Below are 24486 nucleotides of genomic sequence, written 5' to 3' on the forward strand. Positions count from 1 at the left end.
GGCTAGCGCAGATAGCCCTAGTGTAGCTTTGCGCGAAATTAAAACCAATCTAACCATACATCAAAAGTCCATCTCTAACCTTCGAAACATGAGAAATATCATTTAATTGCATAAGAACAGAAATAAACGTATACCCAGACTGCATTATGCTATAACCAAAACGTTTAGCTCCTAGTTCCAAGGGCAGGTAAAGGAATTAAGATTAAGTAATGACACGATCTCAGAAATTTTTTCTTAAAAATAAGAGTTGTTTCTTCAGTTGAAATATGAAACATTTGGTAGTAGTTTATAAGACTCGGAAACTTTGAGGGAAAATGTAGCCAGAAAACGAGAAAGTAATTTCTTTCGCTGTTATATATATTTATATATGTTGGTTAAAATACAAATGTTAGCGTTTTGCGAATAAAATTTCACGGAAATTTGAAAAAACAACGAACATTCAAACATTTAAGTTGTTAACGTGCATGGCCATTCATGTCAACAATTTACAGATAACTTCTGAATATTACTAGTAGGTTTGTTCGTTTCTTTGTGCGCGATTAAGTTTTGGAGTAATTGTGAAAAATGTATGATTAGAAACATTAATGTAAATACAATTATAGGTTAGAGATATGTAATTTCGTAGAATGCATCTTATTATTGGTATTTTCATCGTATTTTTTTTGTCATATCGGCCTCGTTTTAAAAATATGAAGAAAACATTTAACATTCATTTATTAACACCTCGACTCTGATGTTTATTATTTTTTTATGATTCCGAAGGACAATTACAACCGACATCATTGAATCTAAGAAGTAGGCCAGAGTGACAACATCCCCATTTCCTAGGCCTGACTTTATGCCTTCCTATAGCTTACGTGACAACAGGGTTAGAATCGGTGTTCGTGAACACTTGCACACCTCTGGTCTTCAGTTACCAATTGCTGACGTCAGTAGCTCTCGTATTTATATCTTATTCGTGTTTCCCCAAACAACTCACAAACTCACCCATTGTGCTTGTAAAACGTGTTCAGGCCCACGGCTTACAAGTGAGGCGGCCCTCATGCCGTTGGAATCGTCCTACTAATGAATATTAAGGGGGGGGGGGGAGTAAGAGGGTGGAGGGCCTTCAACTAACAGCTGCATATCACCGGACGATCACCTGGTTACGGCGGCTATAGTAACGGAAGAGTAGGGTGTTAGAGTTCTGTATATAGTGCGGACATATGCATCGTTTCGCCTAAAAGCGACATCAAGTTCAACGTTTATAGTCGCGTTAACCAGAATAAATAACGACTCGCTATATTTTTCTGCAGTTCTTGCTGTGTGTATGTGTCTGTGGTGTACGTTTTTTCCGTGTTTCGGCTCTGTGTGAAGCTGTATTGGAAGAGCTTCTTTGCGGCGGTACTTTGTTCCACCATAAACAATGCGTGAGCCTGTCTCTAAGCAACCAACTCTAGAAAACAAAAACAATTTGAGTTTGCCGTAAGTGTTTTTCATATTAAACACGTGTTTCATGCTTTTACATGAAAAAATATTACAATTAATTACTAGGCAAATTACGATCAATGCCTGCATCTTAGGTATGGCAAATAATTAGATCTGTGGTTTTTAGTAGAAGCGAAAAACTGAATTTTCCTATCAGTTATAAAATTAATTGTTTTTGAAGTTCATAAAGTAATATGAAAATATACAAACAGTCATAGCGGTATTAATTCAAACTCGTCTTTATTTTTGCAGGCCTGCTTTTGTGAGATAAATATTGTTATGGTTTACACTAACTTCCTCATTTCCAGATTTGTTTGTTATAAAATTATGAATTAATACATATTAACCATTAAAAAGTATATATATATAATTATGTAAAAACTTCTACAGTGGTTTTACTAAAAATCTTTGATAAAAATTGCAATTAATAGTAATTAGTCTTAATTATGAGTGACAGGCAAACCAGAAGAAGCCTTTATGACTACCCTACCTTAAGTTATCGGTTGTTTTTGGCTCTTATCTACATATATATATATATATTTATATAAAGATAAACAAAATGACATAGTTTCACTTGTAAGTCAACCTTGTTTTACATTCATAATCATAAACTTATTCTTATTTATATGTACTATATATTTTTAGGTTCAAACCCCATTGAGTTAGGAGTTGTCAATCCCATTTTTCATTCATAAAAGAGTAGCATAAGAGTTGGCAGTGGGTGGTGATGATTAGCTACTTTACCTCTAGTGTATCACTGTTAAATTAGGGACAGCTAGTGTAGATAGCCCTTGTGTAGTTTTTGCAAAATTCAAAGCAAATAAAAAAATGAATTGAGTTTTTTTTTATTCACATTCTGAAATGTATTTGCTTATTAGCTAACTTGTGTAGATTACAAAGCAGATTGCTAAGTGAATATGATTATATTTTTTATAAATCAACAGTAGAAAGAAACATTACTAAATTGAGAAATAGAAGACTTATTTTTAATATGAACAAGTAGCATGTAATATATGCAAATAAGATATATTTGTGTTTAGGGAAAGGTATTATAAATAATATAAGGTTATTACTTTTTTTTCACAGAGATGTATTACATTTTACATTACACCTATGGGTATGTATTATGTTTAAAGAAACTTTAAGGAGTAACTAAAATAAAAAAGTAGTAATAAGTAATATAAGTTAAATAGCTAATTTTGTTTTTCAGCCTGCACCCATATACAGATTTTGCAGAACTAAGTTAAGTCATTAACTGAATATATATTCAGATTCTTTTCAGGCTTGGTGTTGTTAAACAATTTTCAAAACAGCACGTTGAATAGCCACTGCACTAACTCCAGATTATGGATTAAATTATCCAAATTGTGGTACTCTAGTTACCTTTTGATATGTACATAGGTACTCATGCATGCACATGTACTTGTATGTACATATACATGAGTAATGGTTAACTCCTTTTCATGTGACTCAAGATTGATCTTTTATATGGTATTTTAATTTTTCTACCAGTTTATCAACTCTCACTTCATTCAGTTATGATGATGTTATTTTAGTTTCAATTAACTGGAAAATTATTGAATAGAAGTGGGAAATGAAAGTAATCATTGTGTCCTTGAACACTTTAAAGGAATGTATGGTAAATTGAAGTAATGCTGGAATGACTATTATCAAGTTATTTAACTAAAACTAAACAAGTTTAGAACTACTATAAATAACTTATCTTTTCTAAACTTTATGGTACTTTACTTTGTATTTAAACATGTAAATTGAAAATGTTAAAGCTATGCTTGTATCTTCTCATAGACTAGAGTTTAATATTCCAATGTGAATGCATTTAGGGTAAGAATTGAAAACCTAATATGTATGTTTTGTAGTCCTATGTAGTAAATACATTATTTGCAAACATCCAAAGAAGTGTTCATAAAAATGCATGTTTCTTTGTCAGAAAATGATACAATGCTCTCCTACCATGTCACAAGATGCAAAATTCAAAGTAGTTTGCCATAATTTGGTAAACTTGATTCTCTATAAATAAACTTACATACAGTTTCCAGACACTTTAACTAAATAAATTTTTTCATAATTTTATTTGCATTCAGACCATATGTTTACTGAATAGTTATTATGTATTATATTTTGCTGCTTGTTTATTATATTTTAACTTGATATATATTCTTTCTCTTGATTTTAGGGTTTTTAAGAAAAGCTCACCAAATGGAAAGGTAAATAGTAACAGAATTTATTTACAATACACACATGCACACACACATATATATATATATTAAATTTAATTTCAAACTTATCATAATTGAAGATGTATGAATATTTAATATATCATGTAACAAAAGAAGTTATGATGTAGTGAATTAATGTTTCTTATATTAGAGAATGAGTATATGTGTATTGGAGGTGGAGGGATGACTGGATGGATGTTTTGACAAACTTTCCAAATTTCATCTGTGGTTATTATACATTTCACAGTTAAAATGACATATTCTATAATATCAATACAATAAGCCTTCATTATTTTTGCCTGTCCTGTCTTTGATAGAGAAACTTCCATGGTTTACACAAGGCTACAACATACACAGGAAAAATGTGTGGTTTATTACACCACTAGTAAACTTAAGATACATGTAAACTAAGTTCTTGAAGTTCAGGGTAGTGAAGTAAAATTGGATATTGTCAAATATTTGTATTATTAGGCATCACTTGCAGCTACTGATATTTTATTGATTTTGTTTTATACTAGCTTGTGTAAAATCTTATTAAGGAAGATTGACTTGAATATGTTTTCAGTTTATCTAAGTGAAGAGGGTATATGAGTAATTTGTCTTTATGATGAAACCAAAGAAATGCAGTCTTTGAAATTGGTTTTTAAGCTATAGGATTACAGTAATATTTGTTTTATTAAAATAATGATAGAAATCCACAGATAGAACTTAAGTAATTTATAGCTATTCAGATATCAGCCATTATATATCTTCACTTGATACATTACCACATTTTTGTAGAAGGAAACAAAAAATTTAGTTTGTATGGAAAACTACTTTTACATTGCTTAAAACAGTATGGGAATCGTGTAGCTATTACAAGGTAATTGTTGATAGACTTGAGTAGTTATAAATACACCTGTGTATTACATTATAGACCTTCACTTATAAAGGTATGGGCACAATTAAATAACTGAATGTAGCACCTTGAGCAATGTCCCCATATTTCAGCTCTGATGCTTACCTGTGGAATGGACAGTAACCCAAAAAGATGTTTGAAATGCAAGTAGCTCCCATCATGTTTGAAATGCAAGTATTTTTTTAACAGCTTTCCACATATTTTTTGAGGTTTTGAATTTAAAGAAAGATATACATTTTTGTTTTTTAAGTCAATATTTTACATAGATTTTACCATATTTTATACTTTTTCTAATATTAAATTTCTATTCTTTCAACTAGAGTCTGTAAAATACATTAACTATGCAGTGGTTACTGCCAGTATAATGTATTATATGCAAGTTTGTACAGGCCTTTTTTTCTGTTGTTGTTGGCTTAGTAATTTTAACTAATAAAGCTAGTTTTTCATGATTGATGCTGCAAACATCTGTTGTATAGAAGAATATGTCTACTTATAAGGACAAAAAGTAGATTTTAAGTGTAATGTAATAATACAATTCATTGCAATATGTTCTGAACAAAATAAATAACTTTGTTTTATATATGTGTATTTTTGTTTGGAAATGGTTCTGAAAGAAAGAAAGGAGTTGTTTTAAAATGAATTTGAAATCTTATAGACAGAAAATCACAGATTTTGTATTGTTGTCAGCAATATATACATCAAATCATGGAATATTTGATAGTGACATTTTTCCTTTTCCTTTAGATAACAGTTTATCTGGGGAAAAGAGATTTTGTTGACCATATAACTAGTGTTGAGCCAATTGGTAAGTGTACCTTGACTATGAATATATTTAACAGTGTTAACAATCTATACATTAAAAGCCACTCTCTTTTTGGAATACTCCCTTTGTCAATAATGCTTGACCCATTGTTGGTCAAATTGGTTCAATGGTTTGTCTTAAGTGGAATTCTCAGATTCAAATCTTAGTTGAGTAGGAATTTTTTATAACTTTTTCTAATTATTTCATTATGTTTAGAGAAAGATATTCCAATATTAGAAAAATCACCATAACCTCTTACTTTACATTAGGGATTTGAATGATTTGTTAACACTTGATTGTAAAGACTGGATGTCACATGTAGAAGTCTTGAGTTCAAATTGTAGTTGGGTCAGTAATTTATGTTAATTTTTCTTTATATATTATATATATTTGTTTAGAAATTTATTATCATACTTGCAATAATCTCTTTGAATATTCAGTAAAGTACGAACACTAATATATATTAAATATTGGATAATTCCATATTACATAATAAACATGAGCGACTTTATGTGTAAAAAACAATTTGAGTATATTTTTAATGCAATAGATAATGCTATGATACATTATTAAAGATATTTTTCACTTTTGGTAAGAGATTTTTAAAAACTCTGTCAAAAAATTTATAAGCATTTTTTTTATGAAAAGTTATATCTTCATGCATTTGCCTTTCACTTTCAAATTCTATACCTTTGCCATAACAGTTAATAAATGGTAGGGTCAGACATTTGACCATGTAAGAATATTTCTTCAAGAACCAGTTTTTTTGCATGATTCCTTCTATAAGGCTTTATAAAAAAAAAGCAGATTTTCACATGGTATAAAAATATACATAAGTCAGAATTCTAATCAAGGACCAGTTACAGGAGATGACCAAATATACACAAAAAATTTTGTTTACGGGAAATATTATATATATATATATATATTTCTACTACAATATAATTAATTTTTAGAAAACAGAGGTGCCAGTGGATTATCTCTGCTGTTGATGACAATTTTACTGATGAAGTGATGCCACAAATGACCAGTCAGGAATTTTGAATAACCATCATAAATAGGCAAATGGAATTCTGATCTATGTAATAGCTAACACTTGTATAGCCAGTTATGATTCTACCATTGTTATGAACCAATGTGAAACATTATAGTCAACCTGTGATGAAACCAATGATTTGCTAGAGCTGTAAAGCAGGAGGTACTTCTGGATTTGTATAATGTAATTACTGATTGGCACTGGCAAGTGCTATCACCTTTGTTAACTTTGAAAAATTATTTTTTCTGCAAAAAGTCTGTGAGAGTTGTACATTATTTCTTAAATATAACTGGTCTTATGTTCAAAACTGAAAATGTAATTTATTTGTACTGTTCATTATCAATTACTTCACCAATGTGAACCAAAGCTTATTTTTTGGTCAGTAGGTTGCAATTGTGTTGCGTTATTCAGCATATCTAAAGAGAAATACTTGGATTAAGGAGCCAATTTCAATTTCAAAAGTTGTTGAGTGTTGGTCTAGTGGTTTGACTGAATGGGCAGTACAAACTGTGAAGTGCATGTATGTGAACCTTTACCAATCTATTTATGTTACAACTACATACTGACCAACATTTTGCTAGTTTTGAATCTACTGATTTCTGTATGGAAAATACAGTTTTCAGTGGATTGGATGTGCATGTATGCACTTTTTCTCAATGTAGATGTACTGCAATGTCCACAGGAATGTGTGTAGTGGCTGCTTTCTGCAATATTTTCATGCACATTGGAAAATGGTTGAAGTGATCATAAGTCAAATACTGAATCACTTGGCACTCACTTGTTATTTATTGTTTTAAATTTTTTTGTTACTTGTCCCACAACACTCATTATGACAAATGACTTCTCAGTAATAATTCAGGTTTTTAAGATAAATCAAAAATAGTAAAAAATACAGCTGTAAGTTTTATCTACTCATTGTTTGTTTCATCGAATGTGAAACATTTGGCAAAATGAAACTTACAGTTACTTATCATATTACATAGTCTTTTTCAACCTATTTAGTTTATAATCTCTATTTATATACCAACAAGAGTTAAATAAATTAACATACATACCTATCAAGTTGTATTAATTTCCCAGTCACTTGAACTGAAGGAGAGACAACCTTTAGTAAGATGAAACTAGTGAAAACAAGATTTAAATTAGCTGTGAAATATGATGAATTAGATTATACCACTCTCTTTTCATTCAACAGATGGATGCATTCTGATGAATTTCTCAAACTATTTAGTTCTTTGAGAGGTTAGAGAGATAATTATATAGTAAAGGTGCTGTCCTTTGTTGTATACACACATTATTTTGATTGTGTTTGTGAGTTTAAATAAAGATTGATTCGTATTTTCATGCATTTGAGTCCATTCTCTTTCTTTCTCAAACTCAGTCGAACTTATAATTGCTTTGTAATGAATATCTTCTTGAATCTCCTGTTATTAAGTGGGCCTATTCCATTACTCTAACCCAACTCACTTTTCTTTGAACATACCATAAAGTCATCTAAATATCTCTATTTACAAGGTTTCATTTTTTGTCATGTGTCCCCCAGTGGGACAGTGGTAAGTCTATGGATTTATAATGCTAAAATCAGGGGTTCAATTCCTTTCAGTGGAAACAGCAGATAGACTGTTGTGGCTTTGCTACAAAAAATACACACACATTTGTCATGAAACATAGTTTCATGATTGAGTCTCACAATTAATGGACTATAGTCCAAAAAAGAAAAAGAGTTGGAAACCTAATTTGTAAAGTTTTAGTCATGAGACCTGGATATCTATTTTTATTTGTATGTATTATAATTGTAGAAGTATGAGTTTGTTATTATAATTTTTTCATTGCATGCACAAATTTTCTATGTAAAAGCATGAAAGTTGTGACTAGACTTTTCTTAAATAATTTATTTTTGTATTCTTTTTTCCCATTGCTAAAATCTGTGGTTCACTACCAGTAATTGTTCACAACACCGTTGTCTATAGGGCATTGTATGTTAGCTACTAGATTATAGACACTTGTAACATCTGATTGGTTGGTAGGTTAACAGAAGAAAAGGCATTTCAGTATTTACATACCACAACAATTGTTTTGTAAAACTTATACTTGTTTCCATGCTAAACTTTCTTTAGTGAGGTCATACTCATTTCTAGTGGTAGTACAGAGACTTTACAAGATAATATGAGTTAGGAATTTACCTCCCTTGAACACACAATCGTACTAGGAATATTTGTTACTGATTTAACAGTGCAATAAATAATCATTGTGAGTCTTCTCTCTGTTGTGGGAGGAATGTTTTTTCTAGAATTAGAGATTAATGAATAATATAAATGTTAATTAGTCTGGTAAAAATCTCAGCAGTTATTTGCTGTGAGGGTTTTTGCATATACACTTGCTTCTATTTCTTTACTGTATATGTTTGCAACTGGTCTCTGCTTAGTATTTCATGAACCTGTAATGTGTTGTACATATTTGATATTCTTCTGCTGGACATCAGTTTGTCTAAATGCCACAAGAATGCTAAATACCAAATCTGTATATACTGCATAGACATTTCTTTTGAATATTTTTTATTTTAACTTCACAGATAGATGAGATAAATTTTTAAGTGAATACTTTGTGCTTTTTTTTTTTCCTAAATCATTTTTTACTTCCGGGTATGACAGATGGAGTAGTTCTGGTAGATCCAAAGTATGGTAAAGATCGTTGTGTCTTTGGTCATGTTCTGGCTGCATTTCGATATGGTCGAGAAGATTTGGATGTCCTTGGTTTGAATTTCCAGAAGGACCTTTACCTTGCATCAGATCAGCTGTGCCCTCCATCAGATGACCCCAACAAGAAACGCCCACTAACTCAACTTCAGGAACGACTTCTCAGGAAACTTGGACCAAATGCTTACCCATTTTATTTTGAGGTGTGCCAAAAATACTTGAAAAATATAGATTTATCAAATTAAGGAAAAAAATCTTTAATTAATTGTTTTTGTGTTTTTTAACTGGTAAGGACAAAAGTGATAGTCTGCAAATAAAATATTACTTTCTGGAATGTAGCCAGGTTGTTTTGTCTCTGTAATTGAGAGAATGAAATATGTTTTATCCTAGGATTTTCATCAAGTTTAGTATAATTTATATTTTGTGAAAAACAAATTGCAGCACTTTGTTTAAATTTATAATTTTTTTGTTATTTGAAACGAAGTTACTTCTTATAGACAAATAATTGACTTAAATAGTGCCAACTATTCATGTGACTGAAAAATATTTAAACTGACTTTTAACTGTGGTTTAGTTTATAAAATAGAACATCATAGTTCTTAATGTTTTTGTTTCTTGTATTGTATAGTAAGTTTGAAATAATTATGATTTACTCTTCAAAGGGATCTAATAAGTAGAAATTACCATAATTTTTCTTTTGCATAATTGTCAAAATCTTTCTAACCTCCCAAACCTCTAATTGTAGCTAATTAGTTGGTACTAGAGACTTACTCTAGATTAAATAAAACAAGCTTTATTTTAATTTCATATCTGTAAATGTGTACTCAAGAACCCACATGCACAATAATAAACAAAACAGATACTTTTAAAGAGATCTTTGGTTGCCACACTACATTCAGGTGCGGGCACTTTACATGTCAGACCCTTAGTATTTGAAGCTCTTTCTCTGCTGGAAAACAGTATTAGCACCAACAAAGAGGATGTCAGTATATGATAAGGTTGTTGTATTTATTTATTTACTTCTTGAATTTATTAAACTAATGTAGATTCAAATAGATTTCCACCTGGCCTTACATCTCATCATTATACAACAAACAGTGGGGAAATATAACAAGATAAACCTTTGAAAAAAAATGTTTTCAAACAATAATAATAATATACTAACTATAGAGATATTGGATATAATCATTACAACTTCTAGTAGATAACATTATTTGCCCCACAGTGGTATGTCTGTGGACTTAAAATGCTAGAAACCAAGTTTCGATACCCGTGGTAGGCAGAGCACAGATAGCACATTGTGTAGCTTGGTGCTAACTTGAAGCAAACAAACAAATAAGTAACACTATTTACCAAGGTCTGTCGTTTATTATAATTTGTTTTGTGTTTTTTGTTTGTAGAACATAATATTTTTTCTCAGTAAAATCCTTGCTTATGAACCAAGTTCTCATAAGCTATGCATGTGTGCATGACGTTTTTGCTGCTCTGTTTTAGAGATATGCATAGTCTATTTATTCTCTTTTAATAGTGTAATATTTGTTTCTATACAAAAGTGCTTTTATCTGTGACCAGAAGAGACCCTAAATCATTTCTGTATGTTTTTTTTTTTACTTCTTCTGTGGTAAGATTAAAGCAATCAGTGTAAAAACTGCTCTGTGCATTTCAAACAATAATGTGTATTTCATAATCTCTCTTTACATCTCTCCTTTTTCATTAGCTTCCTCCTCATTGTCCAGCCTCTGTCACATTACAGCCTGCTTCAGGTGATACAGGAAAACCATGTGGTATTGACTATGAACTGAAAGTCTACATAGCAGACACAATGGAAGAAAAACCACATAAAAGGTAATGGTAGTGTGTCTTTCTTGTAATCAGTTTAATATGACACCTTGAACTACATTTTTATCCTATTGGGTCTTTCAATCATTAATTGCAGCAGGGGAACTGCTGTTATAACTTAGCAGTCAAATAATTTATACTCTTTAAAGGTAACTTATCATTGTTAATATTTGAAGTGAATAATGAAAAATATTAACTTTAAAATTTATTTTTTGTCTTTAATGAAAGAGATAATTGTCATGCTTTTTTAAAAGATTGTTATGCCAAATATGTTGTATAAAAATAAATTAATTATTGTATTGTATAAACAATTCTTAAAGTACATACCTCTTAACTTTGACACCTGCCATTTTGAAGCTACATTAATTGTAATTGACTTTGAAATTCCCACATTTCTGGGTTTCAATTTGCTATTAGTTCTGAGAAAAAGTGAGAAAGTTTATTAGTGCATAAGTTCGCATACGAGAATATGAATGTAGACATTATTATACAATTAAATGTTTCTAGTAATAAAATATAAGCATTTTCTTGTGACCAAATAAATAATATTATCATTTATTACAACTGCTTTCTTCACAAATATTCTAGAAAATAACATAAATCTGTTATTTACCTTTTGCCTGTGAGGATAATTATCCACATTGTTGACTTTTCATTGTCAGGTATTTAGTTTAATTTTGTCAACTCTAGACTTTCTCTTCATTTAAAACTCTAACATACTTCCACTTCTTTGATCTTTTATTAATTGATTCCTTTCAGTGTCTAATTTTCACTGTTATATTCATTGTCTTAATGTTTGTTAAAGAAACATCTGATATTTTATACTTTTTTCACGAATTTTTTGGTCAAGTCTCTGAAAATCATAGTATTTTGTGATTTCAATTAATATATTCTTTGTTTAATTAAAGTGTAACCATATGACTTGAAATATTATGATATGCCATGAGACAGCATTATTACTCCAGACTATGCTTTTAAAATTTAAAACTTATTTTGCTAGCATTCTGTTCTTGAATAAGATCACATGTAAGTGGTGAAAATATTTCAGTGTTTTTATTTTATTTCATTTTTGGCATATTTTTGTATTATAGTTAGCTCAATTTTTTTGTTAATTTATGTGATTTATTCTTCATATTTAATTACTTTAATTAATTTCAAGAAAATTAATGATGTTTTTATACTACATCCTAAGGTAAATACCAAAAATATCAAGCTTAGACTATATGTAATTTTGGCTCTCAAACTTTAAAAATAGGGCAATTCTGATGCCTGGAAATTGTTGAACACTTTGTGACATAATTTTCATTGAACATATACTTGATGTAAACAAAGCAACTCATCACATTTAAAAGCTAAATACGTTTTAGGTTCTGAAATGGTACTACCTCTCTCACCCAAAGCTATTTTGGCCTTGAATTGCCCTCTAAGCATTGCTAAAAAATGCACACCAATCTTTTATACCTCTTGTTTTTGCACCATTGCAGCAACAAATCATACTATGGCACTTATACTAGTGCAGGTAGCTCCCTTTACCATTGCAGCACAATCATCATTTTTTTTATTGCCATTCTAGTGTATAGACATATCTTTTAACTCATTCCCCATGTGACTACAAGATTTTAATTGTGCTCGATCACAACTTTATATCAGTTCAAGTTCAAGTTTAAACTTCTTGTGTTTGATTTCCATTGTTTCTACTCATCTGTTTTAGAAATGTTTCTGTTTCCGAATTCTGCTTTGTTCATATGAATTTGAGATTTAATATGGCAGATGTCAAAAGTCCTGCCATAAGTAAAATACTAGTCCCTAGGTCTAAGGGTTGACGATGTTTGCTGGGGAAGCACAGACTTTAGTTCATAGGGAGTTCATTTCTGACATTCGACTGACAATTTTCCTTTCATGTTACGATTTTTGTGGAAATTGTCTTTCTACAGCACTTTCCACCTGTTACTGCCCCTCCACGTAATCTGCTGGGTTAGGTATTGTTCTTTTTCTGGAAGTCTGTGGTAAGTTTTTCAGTGTGTATTTCTCACTCCCTGTAGGCATACCCATGTTCATTGACTTTCTGTGAGCTTGCGTGGATGGACCTAATTTCTGCACCTTGATAATTTAGGTCATTCATGTCATCTCTACTCAGTGTTGGGTAAGTTAGATTTTTATACCTCTTTTACCATCTGGGTTAATTTAGTTTAAACTTGCATTTGGAGTTTGATTATTCCTTTGTTTTTGTTTGCATTTTACTTATTTTTACTGTTAATGTTATTGTGTTTGTAAGTTTTTTTTTCTTTACTACTATTCATGTCGAATTGGAGATTAGATTAGTTAAACTTTGTTATTGTTCTTTAAGGTCAGTTTTATTTTTGTGTCCTTTATCTTGTATCTTTTTTGGGTGGACTTGTACGTTTGATATTTAAGGGTCATTATCTTCTATGTTTCTTTAGTGGTTTTGTACTTTGGGTGTTACTTATTGTTTTCTGTTTTAGATCAAGTTTCATAGTTTTGCAGGTTTGTTATTTTTCTGTACTATATAGAATTTACATGTTTCTATGTTTTTTTAGTTTGTTTTTTTAATGAGTTCTTTCTCTCAGTATGTTTAGTTTATGTTTCTTTGGCTACAATTAATGACAGTTCCATGGGTTCCACAGGTTCTGCCTTGTATTTTGCTCCCCCTCTATCCACTTCCCAGATCTCCATCCCTCTTCCTCAGGATTGTACCTTGCCCAGTCGTCTTGCCGAGTTTGCTCAAGACCTACTACACAAAGGAGCTATCAAATTGGTGGTGCCCACTCAACCAGGATTTTATTCCTGTCTATTTCTTATCTCCAGAATATACGGGAGATTGGAGTCTTCTCATAGCTCTTTCCTGGCTGTATTCTTACCTGGAGACACCTTGCTTCACTCTAGAGTCCTTCCTTTCACTTAGCTTAGTTTTTGACCCAGTGTCACATTGGTTTTCTTTGGTTTGTCCATGAGGGTTCTGTCTTTCAGTTCTGGGTTCCGCCATTCGTCCTTTTTTCAGCTCCATATGTGTTTTGCTGAGTGGTATGCTTTTGCACGTCATCTTCACTCACTAGGTCTTAGGACTCCCTATTACATGGGTGACTGGCTTCTGCTCACCTCTTCCCATGACCAGTCAGTTGCTCACACCTGCTTACTTCTTTGAGAAGATGTTTGTGGTGTTTTTTATCAAGTTGGAGAAGTCCTTTACTATCCCCTTGCAGTATTTTGTTCATTTGGGGGTTTGCTTCACTTGCCATCTCAGTTGAGCCCAGTCTTCTCCACTTCAGCTCTGGGATATGGAGTGGACAGTCACAAAGGCCCTACCTTCTCCCTCTCTCTCTCTGCATAAGAGGTTCTCCCTTTTTTGGGGTTGTGGACTTCCTTGGAAGCTCTAATTCCTTTAGGTCAGGTGCACATGCATTCCCTTCATTGGATGCTTCTCACCCAGTAGAACTTCTCCTAAGATACCTTGGACCATCCCATCTCTTTCTCACCTGGGCTGACTTTACTTGGTGGCTCGACAGGGACTTGACCACTGTGGGGGTTCCCATTCCTCTGTCTCTTACCAAGTTTCACCTGTTTACAGATGCTTCTTTGGGGGGCTTTCCTTGATTCCTCAGATATTTCAGATTGGCAGTCAGTTTAGGAGGATACTCTCCACTTCCACATTCTGGGAACTGTGCGCAGTCCATTTGCAGAAGTGGGTGGTTATGGTTCATTCTGACAATTCCAATGTCATCAGCTATATTACCAAGCAAGGCGGGACCAAGTCCAGACAGTGGATCTCCTGTACTAGACCACCGACTATGAGTTAAGGATCTTGTGGCTGATCGCTTATCACGTCTCAACCAGGTTCTTCTCACGGAGTCATCCTTCTATCCTCAGGTTTTTCAGTGGGTGTGTTCTCAACTGGAAACTCTGGATATATATGTGTATTCCATTTACTGGAATGCCAAACTTCCCTCCTTTTTGGTCTCTAGTTCCTCACCCCTCAGCTCTGCATGTGGATTCTTTCAGTCCAGATTCGAAGGGTCATCACCTATATGCCTATATGAGAAAACAAACTTCATGGTCATATGTACCCACTCTGTGTGAAGAGGGCTTTTGTTGCTATATTTCATATTATACAATATCATAATATGCTCAATCCAAGGTGCTTCTCCTGGATGTTTTTTGGTCAGGCTGACCGCACTTGTTGTTCATTAAATAATTTTTTTTTATGCAAAGTGCTTCCACTAGATGTTTTCTGTCCAGATGGACTGCACTTGACATACTCAATAATATCACAGGGTGCTTCTCCCAGATGTTTTTGCCTGGGTGGATCTAACTTGTTGATCTCTAAATAACTGAAATACAAGATATGAAGTGGCCAATTTTATGCAAAGCACTTCCACTGGATGTTTTTGACGAGATGGACTGCACTTGGCATAATCCGATGTATCCCAAGGTGATTCCCCTGGATGTTTTTTGCCTGGTTGGATCGCATTTGGCTTATTCATATACATTTATGACCGTTTAGCCCTAGCCATGTATTCATATATCTGATTCCAGGCACCTTCTTCAAGTCTGACTATGATTGTGTCACATGCTCATGCTTCTTACATATGTGAACATCTTACATACTATTTGTTGTTCACAGGTGGAATCTGTATTACATGACATGGTGCCTGTCTCTTAAGTTCTGCCCTATGTGTCTTACTTGTTCGTTAAAGAGCATACCTGTTCCAGAAGTAGCACTATACCCCATAGGTGTGTCTCCTTTGGTAATTGTGGCACATCTGTTCTTTCACAGCGGTTGCTCTCTGCTTGTTTGATTACTTTTATGCCTTCACTGACCCTTGCACCTTTTCAATGTGGGATTCTAGTTTTGGAAGTTAACATTTTCTAACATGTATTTCCGATAGGTACTTACCCACTTGCTGCCCTTCCTCCCCACTGGTTTATCAGTGTTTCTGGCTTGTATCTGCCAATTCTCAAAAGTGAGGATTGTGCTGAAATGGTAGAGGGAGCAACCTGCACTAGTATAGGTGGTGCAGTGTGATTGGTGGAGGGTAATCACATAGTCAGCAGGTGTTGCTGCAATGGCACAAAAATGAAAGGGTATAAAAGACTGGTGTGCTGTTGAAAAAATTTAGCAATGCTTAGAGAGCAAATTAAGCTAGAGATAGCTTTGAATGAGAGAGGTAAGTACCTACCAGAAATACAGTTTAAGTGTTAGACAATGTTAACATTTAGCCATGAACTATGGTTGTTGGCTGTAACAAGGACAACATGCATTAACTTGCAACTAATCTTAGGCTTTTTCAGTCATAGATAGCTGCAGTAATGTGTAAAAATGGGAAGCTGATAAAATATTGTACTTTGTGTTCACACTATTTTTGTTGCAAGTATTTACATAATGAATCCTGAGATACACAATTGACTTGATACAAGAAACCTTTATTAAAATAAAATGCCATACCAATTGAAAACCTAGTTCCAGTCACTTCTGTATTACCACTGCACATCTCAACTTATTTCTGTATTTTTTACATTATATCCTTACTCCAAATTCCAATGGTTCACAACAGCTAAGTTTCCTAGAGTTTCAGTTTTGCTGTGTTTTGCAGATCAAACAATTCAACTGTTGCACTTGTAAGTAAGCTGTCTCCAAGTCCATTAAAACTAATTATGTTGTTATTATCATGGGAATTTATTCAGGTCTTAAGTACCAGCTTCCTCCAATTGTTCATTTTTATTTCCTAATCAATGTTAAAATCATTTATGGATTTTCTAGGAAGAGGGTACAACTGTATGACTCCATTACTTTGCAACCAAATTTTAAAATTTTGTCACTCCCTGACCCATTAATCTTTGTTTACACCATTCAATTTACCTCATCTCTTTCTAGAAACTTATTAAGACTGCCACAACTAGTAGTTTAGTCCTTAATAAACAAAAGTGCATGGCTTGTTTAGATTTCACATTAACGACCTATACTGGAAATTGTTTTTATTGAACCAAAAAAAAGTGAACTTGTTGCAGTTATGATAAATAACAGAGACAGTGAGTTTCTTTGTGATATATATATATTTTGTTTGTGAAAGTCAAAGACTGCAAATAGAAATATTGATTTAATATATGAATTGGTCTTTAAACATGTTTCATTCATTTGCTCCCTCAATTGACACATTAATTTGACATTTAAGTGCAAAGTCCATATTTACTTAAACTTTTTTGTTTTATATTGATAGTTCAATGGCTCTATGCTGTTGTCTTCAGCCTAGTTAGAAAAACTATCCAATTCAGTTTACTGAATCACGGTCAATATTCTTTTTCTGAATGGAGATAATTTCTGTAGATTTATGTTCTTTTTAAAGGGATTATTTAGCAGTTCAAGTTCCTTATGAAATTCTGCTGTTATGAATATTTATAACAAATTTTGTTGAACATACTTGTGTTGATTTTTTTATGAGAAATTGTGTTAAAATCACACATAGATATTTGTTTAAACTGTTTGGATTTTCTTTTTTTGTATTCTTTCAAATAGGAAGTTATATTTTTAATTCGTCATCTAAAAAATCACCATTAATTAAAATTAAAAATAAAACAATTAAGTGTCTTTAGCAATTTGTTCAAAGTAAAATATAAAAGAAGTTTTGTGTATACTCTTTTTAGGAATTCTGTAAGGTTAGCCATTCGAAAGGTGATGTATGCACCAAGTAAGCAAGGAGAACAGCCAAGTGTTGAAATCAGTAAAGAGTTTATGATGTCACCCAATAAGTTACATTTAGAAGTGTCTCTTGACAAAGAGGTTTGTTTTAGTTCTGCATTTTTCTAAACATTAAATACTTGTTGATTTCTATTCACAGGACATTAAATTAATATCTGTTCAGAACCAAATGTTCCTAAAATAAAAATCCTTGTGGGCATGTACAACATTATAAGGATATGCCCGATTGGCTCAAAAAATATTGAGGTGCTCGTCTCAAACGTATTATGTAAAGCAACATTGTTGTTTTCAACCAGTATTGATTGATGTACTCTGAACATAGATCTAGATTTTGTATTTTGATATCGTGAGTTTATGATTGTGCAGCCTGAAACTATTGCAAGTGCAGGATTTATTTTGCTTATGTTGTCTAATCAATTTGTCGATCATTTGGCTGATTTGTGCCATGTTAAATAGCCTATCTCGGGCAATGCTAGTTATTATAGATATGTGGGAACCTATATAAGTTGAAATGGCATTTATATCTTGCTTATGAGTGTAAGTAATCAGAAGAGTTTGATGTATGTGGCTTTCTAACTGTAGCAGAAGCCTGTGAAGGCTGGTTGTTTGGAGTTCGACTTTAAATTCAGTTACAAACAGATTTATTTTAAATCCAGGTATATAGTCACGAGTGGAGTACACAAGTCACCAACTCGATGAAGTTTACAGTAATAATAAAGACTGAGGTTCAAAAACACAAACAACACTTTAATTCACTACACTAAGATACTCAGCTACATTGAGGTTACTGAAGGTATCTTGAAAAGTTTCATTATCGTAATTACTAAATTCTTCTGTCTGAAAAGGTTTCTGTTCATTAATCAAACCATCAATAACATTTATTAAATCCTTCATTATAATTAATAAACTATCAATTAAAACAGTACGAGGAATGTACTCAGACATACGTTAATTTATAAGCTCTTCGTATTACTATTTATTTTACATTATTTCTTAACCATGTTATTCGACTGAGAGACGTAGCAATGAGTTTCTATGTTAAAAGTTCTCAATGTTTTAAGTACAGACATTTTCACAAGTAATGATATTGGAGACACTATTGGATCTGGAATCATTTGATGACAAGAACTGCAGCCTATTCTTAGTGGTTAAAGAACTGACTTTTAGCACCAAAACAAGGGGTTTTATGCAAATATTTTGTAGTCTTACAACTCTAATTAGTGTACACATCCAACTCACAAGTAGATCTGTCACTTCATTGGATGAATTTTGTTGACTCATTGTAATTCTCAGAACTAGAACCAAAACTGATTAGTAATTGGTTATGATTGAACACAGTAAGTCGGTGGCCTGTTTGCACGAATTTGTTCATGTCTTCTTTCCAATCAAAATTTCACCAGTGGTCTCTGATTTCCTTTCTAAGTCTTTTTATATATCTTATTTCCTGTCTTTAACAAAGTTAACATAAACTTTTTCATAGCTAATATCTGTCCATTGTACAGAACCCTTTAGAAAAGAAAAGAAGAAGAGAAAAAGAGAGGCCTCAAAAGCAATGGATTTGGTAATAACATTGCTTTTGGTGGTAATAGTAGATATGAATTTGGCAACCATAATATTGAGTGTTTGTTGTGAATGTTCATGTAATTTAATTAAAAAAAGAACAACTTAGCAATAAATAGACATGTAGAATATTTGAAAGGTACTATGTAAGTGATGCCTTTTTAGAAATTCCAAACCAAATACCCTTTTTAGTTTAATTGAAATAAAAATTATGCCTTAGCAGAAACTTGATGAGGAATAATTTTACAATCCCACCTTTTTATTTCTCGTGTACTTTTCTAATACTCAGTACTTTCTTGTATTTTAAGATGTCCAAAACTTCACTCATACATATATATGTATTAAAATAGTAGTCAGATAATTTATTTTATACTCCTAAACATTCATACAAGAATTATACTTACTTTTCACCATAAAAGTTCATTGTAGGGTGTAATTTATGTCATAATAAATCCCAACTTATACCAGAGCCGAATGAGATGGGTTAAGCAATAAAACTTCTAACAATAATATAGAAAAGTAGTTTGATTAAATAAATACTGGATTCTGTATTAATTTTTACAAGTGCTGAACTGTTTAAACACTATACTTTGTTTGTTTGAATTTATGCACAAAGCTACACAATGGGCTATCTGTGTTCTGCCCACCATGAGTATCGAAACCCGGTTTCTAAAGTTGTAAGTCCGCAGACATACCGCTGTGCCACTGGGGAGCCTCTATACTTTGAAAAAAAAAACAACTGGAATGTATATTCTATTTTATCAGTAAAACATTTTCAGTTTACTACAGTTATAAATCTTTTCTACATTAGGATATATTACAACTTCGTTACATAGATTTGTAAAACTTGTATTTCAAAAAATTTTCAGCTCTACTATCATGGAGAAGACATTGCTGTCAATGTTCACATAGCAAACAACTCAAAAAGGACAGTAAAAAAAGTTAAAGTATCTGGTATGTATAATTTTTTAACTGTATTAACATAAATACTGAAGTCATTAACTGGTCATTCATTACCAAAAATTTTCATTATCTAAAGCCTCTTTTACAAATGAAAATGTGATTTCTTAAATCTATTATCACTTCCTTAAAAACTTTTTTATATGCTTGTTTTGTTGTCCTGAAAGAAAAGATTGAACAGATTAAATTAGGTGTTTATTAACATATTTAGTAATATACTGTTTTCTAGTTCTTGTTTAAATCTTATTTAGTTATTGAATATACAGACATAAAATTCTTTGTTTCAGTTCAACAGTTTGCTGACATCTGCTTGTTTACAGTAGCACAGTACAAATGTACGGTGGCTTCCTTAGAAAGCGAGTGAGTGCTTCAAACATCTAGCTCAAATTAGAAAACAAAAATAATTTCACTGAACCAAACAATCAGTAACATGTTAAATGTACTTTGTGCCAGATTTTTATTTTTTATTCCTTGACACTCCAAAACATTTTTTATTTTTGATGATATTTATAATGATGATCCAGAAATAGTCAAATGTTCCTGTCAATCAATTTATCTGTATCTACATACTTTTATATATTTCTTTTTTTTACAATATTTCTTTTTGGTCAATCTGATTGCGGAAGCCAATCAATCTTCATTCATTAATTTATCAATGTGTGTATTTATTTACTTACTTATCTCTTTGTCAGTAAACCTTTCTAGAATTAACAGTTTAGTATTAACAAATTATTGTAACAATCAATACTTTACTATTTTATAGGGTTGGCTGTCCTGTTGGTCCTGGGTTTACATTATCAAAGGTTTATTTTCTGAAGCCCCTGTTAGCTAATAACAAAGACAAGCGTGGCCTAGCATTGGATGGACAATTGAAACATGAAGATACAAACTTAGCATCATCTACTATGTGAGTTAGTACTGTGTAATTCTGTGAACATTAATGAAAATCAGTCTTACCTTGAAATTAGTTTCCAAGATATTAAGCAATTCATTTGAGTATTAAAAATGCAACTGGTGTCAGCTGATAAAAAGTGGTCAAAATTGAAAACTACCTTAGAAAAGAAGTAAAAACTTGTAGCTAGAATTAGTAGTTATCACTTGATGATACATAAGTTACATGCAGACACGTCTGTTAATCAATAGAATTATGTTATTAATCCCCAGTTATAAAAGTACTAATATTACATAAAAACATTTATTAAATTTATAGGTAGAGACTATCTTCCTAAGTACCAGGTTCAGTCTTTTATTAATATAACAGTGACAAGATTAATGATTAAACAATATAATTTTATTTAGTACATTAAAAAATACAAAAACACTTCCTTGAAGCCCAGGTGACCTTCATGATGTCGCTCAACTTCTTTTATATATCACTCATTCAGTTACACCATTATTCCCAATTTACTCCTGAAGAAGAAAGGTCCACCTTTCAAAAGCACTTGGGCTATAGGGTTTTATCATTTTATTTTCTTTAATATAAAAGACAGTAGAGTTGAAAGAATTCAGAAAATTACAAGGGTCTTTGTGATAAAATACTTCTGGAATTAACTGGTACCCTAATGAGGGTGTTTTTTACTTATTTTTTAGGTGAAGTGAATAAATTATGTCGTAATTTGTATTTTCCAATATATTTATTTTTCAGTTGCATCAGTTTTAGGATCTCCCATTGGGTCAGTGGTAAGTTTACAGACTTACAATGCTAAAATCCAGGGTTCAATTCCCTGTGTAGGACAGAACACAGATAGCCAAATATGGCTTTGCACTAATCAAACACATGCCTGTTAGCTTCAATGCTCAACTAATTATAAGGCCAGGATTATTTTATTTTTTGTCTTACAATCTTGCCAACTTCAAAATTTTATTTCTGATGCAGGGTTTCGTGTTTCTGAGATAAAAATAATGATGTGATTTCCCTTTTTTTTTTAATTTCCAAGGTGGCATTTTGCTCATGAAAAAAAAAATCGAATGTAGTAAAGTAAAATGATTGAATATTATGGCAACACATATACTGTAATAATTAGAGAAATATGTGCTATTTTTACGTACAAATGTGCACCACAATCCTGGATGCATATTTTTACAATGCTATTTTTCAAATTAAAAAAAGGATCAATTACGGTATTTTTCACTGTGTGGAGCAGATAAAACAGTCACATGCAAAATGGCGATATGGATCTCAGTAATTTGTAAGGAAAACCTTAGATATTGTGAGACATTCAATGCAAAAAAATTAGTTTAGATGAAACCATTGGCGATTTTATAGGACGAACACTGCATAAAGACGAGAATGTCATGGACAGGGGGTTTTAGACACCTAAATTACATGCACATTAGTAACTGAAGGCACAGTTTTATTTTCCTTCCTCTGACCTCCAGCTTCATTGGAAAATTTTTGTAAATCTAAAACTAAAAAAGCCTGGCCTAAAGATTATTCATGTGAATATCTGTGCAAATCAATATTATTTGTTTTATTATACATACACTATTATGATCTGTAATATGTGTGAGTCTAAGTAAAAAATTACTTTTGTTCATTTTCATTAGTATTGCAGATCTATCTCAGAAAGAAAATTTAGGAATTATTGTGAAGTACAAAGTGAAAGTGAAGTTATGTCTAGGACCACTTGGTGGGTGAGTTAAAAATTTTAAACTTGTTTCAAAAGCAATATGTAAATTTGAAAAGTGACAAAAACCACTTAGGGCGATTTTAGACATTTAAGTTTTCGTAGATTTTGTGCACTAGCTTACTGAGAAGAAACGAAAATGATAACACGTTTAAAAAAAATTATTACAGTTTTTTTTAATCTTGTGATTAAAATCGAACTAAAAAATGCAAATTTTACTTTTCAATTGCTAACTTTTTGTTTGCCTGCTTAACTGATGAGTTTCCAAAGATTGTAACTCTGGATAATTTTGATATTTTCGTTTGAGCTCTTATAAAGCTGCTGGCTTAAAATATTCAGGTAAAATTGATTTTAATTCATATGATAATACCAGTAGAATTATTAATAAAAATATGAGACTGTAACTAAAGAAGGAGTGATTATTTTATGAGGTTTACACTGCCCATTATGTTCTTTGTGTTTTACTAAAGATGTACTCATTCTGTAAAGAACGTACTAAAACTTACTATTCTATACTTTTGAGATGATAACTTAAATAAAATGTAATCATTCTGTAATAAAAGAGACATTGCTATTAATTCTATGTATATGTGACTGTAACTAAAGAAGATTTAATCATTTTAGAACATACTGTTACGTCTCTATGTTTGTTTGTTAATTTTTCTACGATACGAGTCCTTTCTTAAATAAAACTCGTTTATTCTTCCTCAATACAAGTTTGTAATGCACTTAATTTTCACAGTTACACACACTATAGTTCACAACAATTCACTCACTTTCTACCGTGCTTGACTTAATTGTCCGTCTCCGCCAACTATAGTTCCGATCTCTGTATCTGCTATCCTCGGTTCCCGCCGACCGTAACCGCTCACCTTGGTTCCCCACTCTCTCTTTTTCTCTCTGCCCCGCGCTCCCTGTCTAGTGCACTTATATACCATAATACCGCCTGTTCTAGAACTTTCTAGGCTCTCAACACGTGCTACCAGCGTCACTTAACTTCTGCTGTCATAACACACTGGCGAATCTTCTAAAATACTCGGCACGTGACCCCCACTGTCGTAACACACTAGCAAATCTTCTAGAACACTCGTCACGTGACCCCCCGCTGTCGTAACACTGCCCCTTCGTTAGTATTGTTCGTCCCGAACAATAGCCACTTACATTAAACCAATAAACGATTAACAATAACTTAATTAAATGTACAGAATTTACAAACACAAAATCAAAATTCAACAAAGTCTTTTAATTTTACGGGAATTATCTTCTTCCGTACTGGTCTCCGTCTCGTTGGCTTCTGCTTCAAGTGGGGTTCGTCTGCTTCATCAGGAAATCTCCTACCATTGGTAACAGTCACATCAGTGATAATAACTTCATCAAGGGCTTCACTGTTTCCCTTCTCAAAACTGAGTAGAGTTTCTTCTTCGACAGTGGCTTTTTCAGGTGACACGTCTTCAGCAGCATCATTTGTTCTGTTGTTCACTTCGTCCCAACTGAAATGTCCTGGACTGTGATAACACCAAAGCCTGTTGGCATGTACCACCTTTGGCTTACCTCGCCAACCACATTTTATCCAGAAAGTCAAATCTGAAAAACGATCCACTATGTCATATGGACTTTCCCATGGAGAAGACAACTTAGGAGACTTCCCTTTG

At 32.2% G+C, this 24486-nt stretch overlaps 1 protein-coding gene across 5 annotated transcripts in view; it reads left to right on the plus strand.

The window, feature by feature from the left end:
* The window catches only part of LOC106463108 (beta-arrestin-1-like), a 56291-nt gene that overhangs the window by 17634 nt on the left and 14171 nt on the right, over positions 1-24486 (plus strand). For 3 of the 5 annotated variants that reach the window (XM_022390521.1, XM_022390520.1, XM_022390522.1), the window contains 9 exons: positions 3662-3692; positions 5347-5407; positions 9092-9339; positions 10854-10981; positions 17633-17768; positions 20117-20201; positions 20495-20567; positions 20971-21114; positions 22755-22841. In XM_022390521.1, coding sequence (XP_022246229.1) covers positions 3662-3692; positions 5347-5407; positions 9092-9339; positions 10854-10981; positions 17633-17768; positions 20117-20201; positions 20495-20567; positions 20971-21114; positions 22755-22841 — 993 coding nt within the window. Of the gene's footprint in view, positions 1-1354; positions 1465-3661; positions 3693-5346; positions 5408-9091; positions 9340-10853; positions 10982-17632; positions 17769-20116; positions 20202-20494; positions 20568-20970; positions 21115-22754; positions 22842-24486 lie in introns of those variants that run through there. The other 2 variants (XM_022390523.1, XM_013923078.2) reach the window with 2 other exon arrangements.

This window comes from Limulus polyphemus, unplaced genomic scaffold, assembly GCF_000517525.1.
Source record: "Limulus polyphemus unplaced genomic scaffold, Limulus_polyphemus-2.1.2 Scaffold1326, whole genome shotgun sequence".
Classification (NCBI taxonomy): domain Eukaryota; kingdom Metazoa; phylum Arthropoda; class Merostomata; order Xiphosura; family Limulidae; genus Limulus; species Limulus polyphemus.